The 14,545-nt window shown below is 41.9% G+C and overlaps 1 protein-coding gene across 2 annotated transcripts in view; it reads left to right on the top strand.

Moving 5' to 3' along the window:
* reck (reversion inducing cysteine rich protein with kazal motifs) overlaps positions 1-14,545 on the top strand; it is a 148,450-nt gene that overhangs the window by 85,564 nt on the left and 48,341 nt on the right. For both annotated transcript variants that reach the window (XM_033019186.1, XM_033019185.1), the window contains exons 9-12: positions 656-700; positions 3,273-3,306; positions 5,284-5,481; positions 8,860-9,127. In XM_033019186.1, the coding sequence (XP_032875077.1) occupies positions 656-700; positions 3,273-3,306; positions 5,284-5,481; positions 8,860-9,127 (545 nt within the window). The remainder of the gene's footprint in view (positions 1-655; positions 701-3,272; positions 3,307-5,283; positions 5,482-8,859; positions 9,128-14,545) is intronic.

Raw genomic sequence — 14,545 nt, 5'->3', positions numbered from 1 at the left:
TAATGTAACCAGATGGTCAGGCAAATAATGGTTGCAAGAAGTAGTATTTGATTACAGGAGATTACCAGCAAGGGGTAGCCTCTTAATTTAGTGAACAAACAATTGTGTATTTGATTTGTGGGTATTAACGGGCTTAGTGTTTTGGAATTCAAGCCCTCATCTTATGACTTTCCTCCTTGAAAACATTCCTTAAAATTCATCTCTGGTCAATGATTTAAATGGCAACAGTGAAATCTTTGTTGAAAAACTAGTTCAAATAAAATATTTAATTATTTTCTGCAAATTGTAGGGGTTTAATTTTGTCACACTAACTGTAGTACAAAGTTGTTAGAATTTCAAATACTAAACTGAAAGTCATTCAAATCAAATCAAACAATTTAAATTCATTATATACAGTGAAATTAAAGAGATACCTGTCTAATACCAGAGACCTTTTATTCTGTGGGAACACCTATTGAATTGATTATGTTTTAAATAAAGAAAGTTGTGTATTTTCATGTTGACTTCCATGACTGGGACATTTCAGAGATTCATAGCCTTCAAGTACTTTTTGAACTGTTACTACTGTCGTATAGAAATTGCCTCATGTCAACATGTTCAGGGGACTATTACAATTTAAGTAATTTTCTCTACATATGCATTAATTTGTTTTTAGGCTTCGTCAAAGGATGATCTTAAGGATTGCAGAAAAGAATTTGAGGTGTGTATAATAAAATATTAATACATACACTGCACAATATAAAAATGTAACAGTCACTACATAGGTTTCCCAGAAATCCTGGCAGTATAAGGGAGAAAAACAGATCTCCCTGTGTTTTTACAACTTGTAAACCAGAAGGAAAAGGACCGCTCATCCCAGGCCCTCAAGGAAGCCACGTCTTCCAATCATGAGCATTCTCCCCCTCCCAAAATGATGCCGCTGAAGTGTGGCAACTCTTTATGTGTTCTTCTCAGAGAAGGACCCACTACCAACAGATACAATCACCTTACTCTTCTAAATCTCTTCTTTTGTGGTTGAATTTGAACTGATTGTATCGATGTATGGCATATCTGATCTGTTTGGACAGCATGCAAAACAAAGCTTTCACTGCACCTCGGTACATGTGACAATAATAAATTTAAACTTAACTGTTGCCTGATAATGTCATTCCTCTTAACAACCACTGACCTCCCATATCATCTTTACTCTCTTCTTATCCCATCCATTTTCCACCCTCAGACTGTTGCCAGGACCATCATCAATAGTTATTCCATCCAGCAACTGGCATGTCTGTCAATTTGAGATTCTGTGTTAAATTCAACCCTGGTTTTTCAAATTTTACCCCTCTCCATCCTCCTCATATTTGTATAAATGTCAAGACATTTTCAAATACCTTGCATATTTTGATCCACATTAAAGGTGTCATTTTTTATGATTGTGGTTATCTGCAGGCAAAGTTGCAGAATCAGTGTAAATTCTGGTTGCACTCCTCATTCAGCCTTTGTTTTGCAGTAGATCTCATCATCTAAAATTTAGTTCTGATATCCAAGTAATTTATGTGTACATTGTACTCCCGAATAGGGATTTGTTTATTATTTTGCTCAATGCAGGACATATGGCCCACATGCTGGCTTATTATGCCTTATTATGCAGTTGCAATTTATTGTAATCTAACACTATATTTCCTAATCGAGAAACCAGTTTTCCGGCATCTTTCAGACTGCCTAATAATAAAATCAACCATTGCAATCACACTGCTGTTAAAAAGGTTGTTAATCGGTTGTTTTGCTTTCGTCAGTCATGTATTAAATACTACCTCATAATTGTGACCTTTTATAGAGAGAGGAACAGGAAGGCTTAACGGTACAGCTATTCTTAGCATGTGTAGGATGATATGAGGAGTTAGAAAATTGTTCCAATGATAAAGGTCCCCTTTATCAGCAAATATTTTCTGTAGGTATATTAAAATGATCGTTATGTAGGAAAGAACTGCAGATGCTGGTTTAAATCAGTCGACACAAAATGCTGGAGTAACTCAGCGGGACAGGCAGCATCTCTGGAGAGAAGGAATGGGCGACGTTTCGGGTCGAGACTGAAGAAGAAGGGTCTCTTAAAATAATCTTTGACGATTGAATAGTAATTAAAGATGATCACACTTGAGGGTAGAATTGTCTCATGAATAATTACTAGAATTTTCTGTAATGCCGATATTCTATTTTAGTAAGTTTTTCTGTTCATTGTTGAAGATTTAGAGTCAGTAACTTCAGAATTGAGAAAGGAAGTGAAATGTTATTAAGAGATATGAACAATAGGCAGATTCAAAATTTCATCTGCTAATTCAGGATTCTGATGCGAATAGTACGCATGCTTACTCGGCTTTGTGGGTTATATTTTTGTACCATCAATCTCGTATGAAATGTGAACTATATTGTTTTCTTTATCCTTTAATTATAATATACATTCATATTTTAAACAATGTAACATATTGAGACTAATTGTAAACCATTGAATCTGGTGAAATAGTTTTGGCATGTTAACTGTTTAAATTATCAATCATTGGGACAATTGAATGTTTTTACATTGATTGGCTATATTTTTTATAGGTCTTGCTGTGACTGCTTCAAGATTTCCTCTTTCTCTGAGGTCTTTAATCTCTACATTTTCCCTTACTGCAGCGCTGTCTGTATCTGCCTACTATAATTTCTGCTTTGTTCTTACTACCTAAACATCTTTTGACATCATTCCTATGTTCTGCACCAAAGACATCTAAAATGTTGTTTTTTACATATTTGTGTCCAGACCATACTGTTTGTCTGATTTAGTGTACATTACATTTGTCTTAAAACATTATAACTGAATATCAAAATGATGGGATCTTTATTTCTTTGTACATTTTGGGTGTGGATTTTATGTAGCATTAAAAACTGGCTTTATGCATGAAAATATGGTAATATAATGTTTATTTTGCAAATAATATTTTTGATTGAGCACATTTAAAGTGTGTGTGATTATTTGGTCACTTAGGGAGCAAATGCCAGTTCTTGGCTGAAGAGCAAAGTATGATTGGAACACTTTAATTCTGGGGTGTATGTAGAGAGGGATGGGTAACAGATGAGAAGATTATTCCAAAGCCTGACTGGAAATATAATTGCTAATGTTATGGCAAGCAGTCACTTTGAAGGAGGGTGTGGTAGAATGTTTTTGTGGGATATTTGTGATTTAAAATAGATTTTTTTCACATTCTTGCTTTTACAAATACTAATGTATGCATTGTATTTTGTTTGTATTTCAGACAGCATTTTTCAGCTGTGTGAACAGAAATGAGAGTAAGGTTCCTTTTTCTAAAAACAGAACATGATACTAATGAAATCATTATTTAAATCTGTATATGATATAATTTACATTGAAAGGGTACAAATTGAGATAATTCACAGTACAACATATAAATGCCTTCAGTAACTGAAACCTTTTGTTGCCAAATCTAAGTCGAAAATAATAACATCACAAAAGGCGGTATTGGGCATTATCCTTGACAATCCCAGAGTTATTGTGGCATGGTCGGAGATAGATAAGGTACAGTATATGACATCAAGGTGGTCTTTGAAGCAGAAAAATGCCCATTGAAATATTGAAAACATAGCAGTGAAATGCTTCCATGATCTAATTTCCTTCATCAGGATGGGAAGGTCTTCCATTTCCAACTTCCCCCATCTCACAGACGGAACAAGGATAGAGTTCCTCTGGCCCTTGCATTCGCCCCACCAGCCTCATTATCCAATACATAACTCTCTGACATTTCTGCCACCTTTGACGTGATCCCACCCCCAGTTATATCTTTCCATTCCCACCCCTTTCTGCTTTCTGTCAGTAGACTACTACCTCCCTCAATCCATTCAGTGATCCCACCAGGCCTTCCAGGTGAGACATGCACCTCCTCTAACCTCATCTATCGGATTTGGTGCTCCTGGTGGCCTCCTTTACATCGGCAAGACCTAGCATAGACTAGGCGACCATTTCACTGAGCACTTGCGCTCGATCCGCCAAGGCCTGCTGGATCAGCCGGTTGCTAACCATTTTAACTCCCTATTCAAATGCCGACCATTCTGACCTGTGCCGTCTCCGTTGCCAGAGTGGGACTACACACAAACTGGAGGAACAACACCTCCTATTCCACTTGTGTACCTTACAACCTAACAGCATGAACATTAAATTCTCCAATTTTATCTTGCCCCACTTTCCCCATCTCCCCTACCACCGATATCTACATCCTCTGGCTTCACATTTCACTTCTCATCTCTCCTTGTCTTGCACACTTTTGTCATTTTTCATCTAGCCTTTGTCCCGTCATCTACCTATCAATAACCCCCTCATCGAAATCCACCTTTGCCAGGCTTTGCCATTCCCCCACCTGTTTTCCAGCTTTCTCTCCTCTGCTACAGTCAGTCTGAAGAAGGTTCCTGACCCGAGACGTCATCAGAGACGTCCTCCAGAGATGCTGAGTTACTCCAGCAACTTGAGTTTTTTTTGTTAACGAGCATCTTCAGTTCCTTGTATCTCCAAATATCATAGACTCCTTCGCTGAAGTGTGTAAGAGGATGAGTCTTTTATTAAACTTTTGGAAATTGAAAACACTTCATGGCGCAATGGAGAACTGCTCTCTGTACATGTGACAATAAACTAAATTCAAACTCAAACAAACAATAGAGATTACTAGGGTGCCCCAACTCCCAAGGTTTGCCCAATTCTATTTTCTGTTTTTTGGCAGACAAATGCTGCAATCTCCTCTCAAGCCAGCATCTCCAGTGTTGAGGCTCATGTAGTGGGTACACAAAACAAATACACAGCTTCGAACTGTCATAGCAAAAGGTTTATCTGATTTAAACATTGATTATGAACATTCTCGATGAAAACAAATAACTTATCTGCTGACTCATGGTCCATGACTGCTCAAAATTGGGAAGGAGAATTCTAGATGTTCACTGAGCATCTTGCGTCTCAATGCTGGGCACCTTTAGGCCAAATGCAAATATTTAAAAGAGCACACCACATCCCCAGCTAGCCACTCACCTACTCTTTCCACCAATGTCAGCGGATCATCCATTAAACGTCACAGATTTGAACCAGCAAGTCATTGTTGGCCCAGAAGGATTATCTAAGAAAGATGGGGAGTATGTCGTGATGAAATGACAGTGGCATTGCAGTGTTTGCATAGGGAGGAATTGTTCTGGTTGAGGTGAACAAATAAGGATATTGCGATTTATAAGAAGATGCATGAGTTAAAATATGTTCTTGTAATGTTACAGTGGGATCGTTATGCTGTAGCTATGCAGGTCGGCATACAAACTGTAGAGAATACTGCCACGCTATTTTTCGCACAGATTCTTCTCCCACGCAGTCGCAGATTAAAGCTGTGGAAAACTATTGTGCTGCCATCAGTCCACAACTTATTCAATGTGTTGACAATTACACTCGCTCATATCCAATGAAAAATCCTGTTGATAGTAAGTATTAATCCTTCAAATTATTTCATGTTGCAGTTGATTATGTTGGGATTGTTGTGAAGTGTGTGGAGGGCTATGCGTCAGAGGGTGTGAGATTGGAATAGCTAAAGGATTTTCCAGGTGAATTTGTCAGGGTAGAAGTTAGTGGTGAAGTTAATAAAGTCCATAAGTTCTGCACGGGTGCTTCCACTTCCCCTTCCCCCAGACGCAACAAGGACAGTGTTCCCCTGATCCTCCCTTTTCACCCCACCAGCCTCTACATCCAATACGTCATCCTCTAACATTTCTGTCACCTCCAACATGATCCCCCAACCACTCACATCTTCCCATCTCCACCCCTTTCCACCTTCCACAGAGACCACTCTCTCTGCAGACCCTTGGTTCATTCACCCATTTCCACCCAAACCATCTCCTCTCCAGGTACTTTTTCCTGCAGCCGCAGGAGTAGCAACACCAGCCCTCCAACACCATCCCCTCCCTCAACTCCATCCAGGGACAACGACAGTCCTTCGTGGTGAAACATGCCCTTCTTCCATTAAAAGTTTGTTTACCAGTTCCACAGTTTGAAATTCTTGGGATCACACCATCCCATGCCAAGAATTAGCCTATCAGGGAATCACTGTGCCTGAGGTCATTTGTTGCCAGCCCTGTTTTTTTTGGTCTTGCTTCCAGTTCTCCCCCTTACAATCAGTCTGCGGAAGGGTCCCGAGCTAAAACAAGACATACATTTTCTCCAGAAATGCTACCTAACCCACTAAGTTACTCTGGCATTTTGTGTCTATCTCTGGTATAAACCAGCATCTGCAGTTCCTTACTCGAAAGGGTAAGCTAGGACTAGGGCCCCGGTGAGTGGAAAGGACCATGGCATATGGTGAACCAGAGGCTGAGCCAATGGGATTTCCAAATATCAGATGGCAGCTTCACTGTAATCTGGAGTGTGCGCATGTGAACATGGTCTATATTGATTTCAAGCATCCTACAAATGTGATTTTCGTAGTACTTAAATTTTATGTGTGTTCCTAAATGAAAGTTAAATATTCTTCATTGCTGGTAATCGCTAGTTGGTCTGTGGCATTGAGGAAGCTTCAGAGGTATTATTTGTTTCCTATGATTCTCGTCGAAAGCCTAAATATAGCTGTAAGTCCCAGTAATCCTGCATTAATGGTGCTTTGTTGTGCAAGGCCTTCTATCCCCCTTGGATATCTGGTCACATTTTCTATGAGATGGAACCTCTGGAATTATCAACCACCTATGAAACGGTATTAACTACCTGGATAAATTGTTAGTAGCTTTTGAAAAGCACATCATTGGGTTCCCCTGGGACAAGTGTAACATGTCCTAAATTAGAGAGTCATACATTCAATTAATTGCTTATAATGCTGCACTGCTGCAGGTACATTCCTGTCTACGTGAGGCATTAAACCAGTGCCTCATTGCCTGATCAGACTAATGTTTCTGGTGAGGGGAGAAAGAACGAACAAGTTCAAAATAATTTGTTATCTTTGCTCCAGTCAAAGTCAATCTTTGCTTCAGTAATTGAGGCAGGGACTATTGCCATGTTTAAAAAACATTTGGAATGGGTATATGGATAGCACAGATTTTGATGGATATGGTCAAATGCAGGCAGGTGGAACTAGTGTAGAAGCGATGTGCTGGTCGGTGTGGGCTAGTTGGGCCGAAGGGCTTGTTCCACACTATGACTATAATTTATCAAATTTAGTCTTTCCTGGTGAGTTCCATCAGTTGTCTTTCAGGAGATGTTAGCCACGCAGTTTGTTGTCAAAAGGTTTTTTTTTTAGAGTGGGTGTTGTAAAGCTGTTTGTATCAAAAGGCGATAGGTTGCGTCATAGGACCTTTGATCCAGTAATTTTGTTATTGTATTCTATCAGTTCCAAGCACTGCTGGGCTATGCATCTTATTGCCAAGAGTTGCTTTGCCCTTTGCTTTCACTGTTTAAAATGTTTTCAGATGTGGAACAGAATATGAGAGCTGAATTTTTTTTATTTGCCCACGTAAAGTTTTCGTGGTGAGTTAACCCAATCTAAACAGTTCAAGTTCTTCATAATACCAAAGATAGCTTCAAGTTTTGGTTTGAAATGAAAAATTCATCAAAAGGATTATATTCTCCTAAAGATTGGTAACTTTATCCGTTAATTTCTACACAGTTTTTCACTGTGTGAGCAGCTGAGATGAGCAGCAGACTGGTAGATTAAAAAAAACTGCCATTAGCCTCGTGGAGTTATTGCTCCTTGTGTATAAAAGAAGCGGAATGGCTTGTTGAGAGCAGCCATGAGTTGCGGTGCAAGGGCTTTGTTGCGGTGCAAGCAAATGCTGAGACTGGCACATGAAGCTGAGCAGAAGGAGATGGCAAGGTAAGGCCAAGTCTTTTTTGCACAACTGTTCCTTTCTCTTCGTGCAGTAAAGATGGCAGTTAGAGCATTGGTATGTTGTTCCTGCAGGATGTGGGCAGCCATGGAGACGTCCAGTTTTCCTGAGGATGACATCTACAGGAAGCATTGTCCAGCTGCAGTTCCTGATTGACCAAGTGAGGGATCTGGAGCTGCAGCTGGACAACTTCAAGATCATCTGGAAACTGAGAGCATTATAGTGAGGTGGTCACATCTGCGATATTGACAGAAACTAGATTGATGCCCACTAGGAGAGGGAGTGGACAGAGAGTTCACAAATCCCAGTGGCCATTCCCCTCCAAAACAAGTATAATATATACCTTTGGGTCCAAGTGCTTTGTTGTGGAGAGCAGCGTAGCAATCGGGTATGTGGCACCAGGCTTGGGCAAGGTCAGACAGAGCTGTAGTTATGGGAGACTCATTAGTAGGGGAACAAACATGATCCACTGTACTCTTAGGATGTATTACCCTGTTTAAAAGGGTAATGTCTTCATGGCCACCTGAGGGCAATGTATGGAGGCAACTACCTGTGAAGTGCAGCAACATTCATTACATTACATAAGCAGTCAACCGTCATGAATCCCCAATATGATCGCTGGTTCTTATAGCTTCTTCAAGAGTCAAGTGTTTAATTGGCATTCGTATCGACAATAGGACAATTACATTCTTATTTGCAGCAGTATAACAGACCTGTAAACATAAAACCCAAAGATAATATATAATATACAATGAACCAACATTCAATGCATTGATGACCAATATTAATTAACCAATACTAGTGCAAAACAGCCGGAAGTCCTTAGAGCAACGAAAGATTGTCCATAATTCTTGTGTTAAATTCTGCTGGCACTTTCATTTACTGAATGCAATGTAACTTTTACTAATTCAACAATCTAACATGAATGGCTGTCCCAATAAAGAGTAAAGAGCAGCATAAAACTAAATGATGGTTGAATTTCCAACTGTTTAGGTTTATATTGCTGTGACAGAGCAGAAGACCCTGCTTGTCAGACTACATGTCGAAGGGTGCTGATGACAAAATCCACTGATCAGGAAATTGTTGATGGGCTTATTGAAGGCTGCAAGAAAATGCCTCTGCCTCAGGATCCGCTATGGCAGTGCTTTCTAGAAAGTTCTGGATCAAGTAATCCAGACAACAGCACAAATGGATTGCCTGCGACAGCCGTTGATGGTGCAAAATTGCATTGTTGTTCTAAAGCAAATACTTCCATCTGCAGGTTGGTCATTTTTTCTCTAAATTTAACATTTTAAAACAATTACATGGCAGAAAATATATGGCAGAAGATGGCAGCGCTGGCTTAACAGCTGCGGCCCACCTGCAGTCCGTCTGTTTTTTTTCTTTCGTTTTGTTCCTTGTCATGTTTTAGTTAATTTTGTTTTATTAAGTTGTGTATGTGTGTGGGTGGGGTGGGAGAAACATGCTTTGGTCTCTTCCTTCGGGGGATGCGACTTTTTCTTCGGTCGTATTCCCCGTCCCCGTCTCCGTCTGCGCCGAGGCCTAATGGCGGAGCTGGCGGCATCGGAGCTGTAGCAGCGGCGGAGACCCGACTCGGCACCGAAGCTGTGGCGGCGGCGGCGGCAGCAGCAGCAGCAGCGGAGACCCGACTCGGTCCTGGAGCTGTGGCGGCGGCAGCAGCAGCGGAGACCCGACTCGGTCCTGGAGCTGTGGCGGCGGCAGCAGCAGCGGTAGCGGAGACCCGACTCGGCCCCGAAGCAGTGGCGGAGGCGGAGGAGACCTGACTCGGCCCCGAAGCTGTGGCAGAGGCAGCGGCAGCGGAGACCCGACTCGGCCCTGGAGCTGTGGCGGCGGCAGCGGCTGCAGCAGCGGTAGCGGAGACCCGACTCGGCCCCGAAGCTGTGGCGGAGGTAACGGCAGCGGAGACCCGACTCGGCCTCGGAGCTGTGGCGGAGGCAGCGACCACCCGCGGAGTTTGAACCGTCGCCTCGGCGCAGAGGGAGAACAAAGAGGGAAGAGACAGAGACTTTAAGATTTTGCCTTCCACCACAGTGAGGAGGTGTTTGGTGAACTCACTGTGGTGGATGTTAAATTTGTGTTGATTGTGTGTTTTTGTCATTTTTTAAATTATATGTATGACTGCAGGGAAACAAAATTTCGTTCAGACCGAAAGGTCTGAATGACAATAAACGAATCGAATCTAATCTAATCTAATAATGCAACATAAAATAATTGCCGGCTCCTATTATTAATTTGGGTTTGGTGGGACAAGTCAGATTTGCTGAGATAGCACAGGTTAGCATGATATCGGTGTCCCGGGAAGCCGCGCGTCCGCGGCGGGAGTGTCCCGTGGAGCTGCGAGGGACCGGTCCACCTGCCGAACAACCGCGGCACTGACCGGAGAGCACCCCGGTATGCCCGACTCGCCCCACAGGCCTCCCAGGGGACGGCAGAGAAGCCGGATGGCGAGGCCTGCCTGGGCCGAAGGAGCCTCAGCGGAGGCGATGATAGGAACCTTGGCGGCGACAGCAGGTGCCTCAGTGGCAGCGTCAGCCTTGACGGCAACAGGGGCCTCAAGAGCTTCGTCGACAACGGGAGCCTCCGCCGTGGCAGGAACCTTGGCAGTGATGGGGCCTCGCGATCGACCCACGATCACGATTGGTGAGCGTGAGGGTGGGTGGGGAAGACAATGGTGACCCGGCGTGGGGGGACCGCTGTAAAGAACAATGGAGGACCTGGCGTTTAGGGACCGCCGTGAGGGATGGTGGGAGAACAGGGGGACCCCTTGTGGGGGAGGGAGGGGGGCACTCTAGTTTAGAACTCTCTGTCCATGGGGATAAGTTTGTGTTTGTTTGTTTGTTTGTTCAATTGTTCCAGTGAAGGCACTGTGCACATAGCAGCCAGACAACAGTCGCTTGTCATTTTCTTTTTACTTTTAACTTCAACTTTTTCGTATACCTTGTGTGTTGTGACTGTTGGGTCACCAATTTCCCCCGGGGATGAATAAAGTTTATTCATATCGTACCAACCTGAAATCACCCCATTTTGTTTTTTCCTCCAGAGCAGCTGTCTGACTGGCAGATATTTCTATCATTTTACTATCCTCAAAAGCAATAGGCTGCAGAATTTTCTCCATATTACTTCCATTCAATCAATTGGAAATTCTAAATATCCAAGACTTCTGTGTAAATTAATTCACCACTTTTTCCATGTATATTTTGTTTTGACTTTTACAATATATGAAGGATATCTCAAATAAACAAAAATTAGGTTAAGGTGAGCCATTTTATCAAATGATGAACATCCTGCACACAGTGGAATTCTTCCCAATCGATGAATTGAAATTTGTAATTTTATTGGGAAAAATGTTACATTGATTTTAGGTTAAAATAAGTTGGTGCTTATGTATTCATCTGAATTTTCACCAGGACACATGTCAGTTCATGCTCACGGATCATTTTGTAGACAATTAGGAATTGTTTCAAATGAATACTTCCAGAAGTGTTTGAGGTGTTAAATTCCATCGGTGCCTGGAAAAAATCGTACCTTCATGGCAAATTTTCCTGTCCCAAAATAGAGTTTTTAGCCTTAGGGCAGGGGTTTCTGAGGATGACAGTATTCTAACCATATTGTCACCCTCAGAAATCTTACAAACGTTAATCTGATTCATACTTTCAGAAGATGCACAAAATCGGCGTATGGTGCTTGTTTTAATGCAATATGGATTCAGAATTGATGTCAACAACATTCTCCTGTGCGACCCTCAAAAGATTGTCAAGGATTCTTTGACAAAGAGCACTTTTAAACCTGGGAATGGTTTTGCTTTGATGCAGTTTTATCTAAAGGTTTGGTTTGGAGGTGCAGAAGGTGGTGTAACATTTAATCGGGCAATAGTGCATTTAATATTTATCATGGATCCTCTCATAGATCTTTTCAATAGAAGGGTTAGCTGCCAAGATCGAGCCCTGTGATGAGACACTTATTATTGGCCTGCATCTTGATGTAAATTGACACTTGAGAAATCATTGAACCTCCTAATGAGGAGGTTGAATATAATTTGAGTACGATTTATAAACCCTGGAAACGAATGCCTCTCGTATTCTTATTATTTCTGCTGCCAGAATTACTTTTAAGTTTTCTTCCCTATCCTCTCCCATACGCAGATGTAAGCTCAAGAATACCAAATTCTTTGGAATGTTCATTTTAAAAATCACCATGACAAGTCAAGCTGAAATGAACTTTAGTGTTTTCATTCCTGGGTAACCTTTCATGCATTTCAATTACATTTTAGCTTCAAAATCTATGCTGCCAAGCTCAATGTAAAATACTTGTTAATCCCTTGAGGATTTTTAAATTGAGGATTGTAAACTAGTAACTCAGATACTGCCTGCTCAGTCCTTTTTTTGCACTTGATGAAAATTCAGTTGGCCAATACCTAGAATTGTTCAGATTCATGTATTTTTGTGCCTCTTGTGTGATTCATCATTTTGCTTTGTATTTAATAACTCTTTGAGAGACATCTAACCATATTGTAAATGATTTGTTTACCCTGTGCCTGAGGTTTTAATGGTCAATGGTGGTTCGTGTTGTTATTAATGAACTCTCTTGGTGATCTTTGATATTTGAGTAGAAGCATTGGTGCAGCACATCTAATATTTTTGCCCTCTTAAGAAATTAGTTATTTTGTCAATCTCAGTGTTTCTTTATATTTTCAGTGACTCCATCAGTACTTTTCTCTTTAATGATTTCAAGAAGGTCTGCAGGGAAAATGCTGGGAACTAAGTTAAGCCAGTGAGCTTAACATCTGTAGTCGGAAAGTTACTAGTGAGTATTCTGATGGATAGGATATACAGGCATTTGGGAGGTCGTGTTTCACACATCTGAGTTCTTTGAAGATGTGACCAAAAAAGGTTGATGAAGGCCGAGCTGTAGACGTTGTATACATGGATTTCAGTAAGGCATTCGACAAGGTTCCTCATGGTAGGCTGCTCTAGAAGGTTAGATGGCATGGGATTCAGTCTATAATCTCAGTGCATCATATGTTAAACCCCTGTCTCACGGTGCGAGTCATCTCACGATTGACCCCGAGTTTAAAACAAATTAAACTCGTGGTAATCTCGTACAATTAACGTAGCGGGAAGGTCGGAACTCAAGTCAAGTCAAGTCAAGTCAAGTTTATTTGTCACATACACATATGAGATGTGCAGTGAAATGAAAGTGGCAATGCTCGCGGACTTTGTGCAAAAAGACAAACAAACAAACAACCAAACAAACTATAAACACAATCATAAACACACACATATTCTTTTACATATTAAATATTGGAAGGAAAAACGTTCAGTAAAGTTAGTCCCTGGTGAGATGGGAGTTTACAGTCCGAATGGCCCCTGGGAAGAAACTCCTTCTCAACCTCTCCGTTCTCACTGCATGGGAACGGAGGCGTTTGCCTGACCGTAGCAGCTGGAACAGTCCGTTGCATGGGTGGAAGGGGTCTCCCATGATTTTATTTGCTCTGGAGTTGCACCTCCTGTTTGTATAGTTCCTGCAGGGGGGCGAGTGAAGTTCCCATAGTGCGTTCGGCCGAACGCACTACTCTCTGCAGAGCCTTCTTGTCCTGGGCAGAGCAATTCCCAAACCAGATGGTAATATTTCCGGACAAGATGCAACTAATATTTCCGGACAAGATGCAACTCGTGGACGCAACTTAGCGACTCGTGCCGCTAACGGCAGGTACCCGGGTAACTTGTTAACTTTTGAAAAACTTTAAACATGATTAAAGATTTCCACGAGTTAAATTTACTCTTGAAGTTAAAATTTGAAACATTTAAACTCGTTGTAAGAACGTAGTAGCCCGTGAGTTTACCGTAGTGATTCGTGAGTCTACCGTGGGCATTCTTTAACTCAGCGGGACAGGCAGCATCTCTGGAGAGAAGGAATGGGTGACGGGATGACATTTCCAAATTTCTGCTGCGTCTTTGTGTCCCTCCCCCCCCCCCCACCTTTCCCTCCCAACTCCAGTCCTGTCCCGACCCCCTGGGAAACTGAAGGGAGCGACAATCAATTGCCATCGATACAAATAATGTTTTCTCAAGAAAGGGCAGATGCTGGTTGACAAAAGGTGAACACACAGTGCTGGAGTAACACAAAGACACAGCAGAATTTTGGAAACGTCATTCCGTCACCCATTCCTTCTCTCCAGAGATGCTGCCTGTCCCGCTGAGTGACCATACTGAGGGAATTCCCACGTATATGAAGCAGAGAGAAACGCTCTGGCATTGGACGGTACGCATTTTCCCTTTGTAGGTCATATCAATAGATGCGGCCACGCTGAATTTTATCTTTAACTCAAAGCCGCAGGATGGAGCTGTCTTCTTTAACACTGTTGCTTCGCCGCCTCCGCCTCCTTGTTGCACAATGGCAGCGAGTGCGGGGCCGAGATCCGGCCTAGTTTTTTTAAGTTCTGAAATTGAATAACTTTCAATACTGAATCAGAATATACTTACTGTATGAGATGCTGTCCAGCTCCTCTATTTGATACTTAAAACAGGCCTTCATTCACAGTTGGCTCAAGAGTAACTCGGGAGAGGAACTTGGTACATTGCAGAAATGAGAAGTAAACGACAAACTTAGACATACACGTGGGAACTCGTTTAAACTCGTGAACATCAACTTGGAACCT

Source organism: Amblyraja radiata, chromosome 4, assembly GCF_010909765.2.
Source record: "Amblyraja radiata isolate CabotCenter1 chromosome 4, sAmbRad1.1.pri, whole genome shotgun sequence".
Classification (NCBI taxonomy): Eukaryota; Metazoa; Chordata; class Chondrichthyes; order Rajiformes; family Rajidae; genus Amblyraja; species Amblyraja radiata.
Note: the sequence above shows the minus strand (reverse complement) of the source record. Positions and strands in the feature narration are given on the sequence as shown.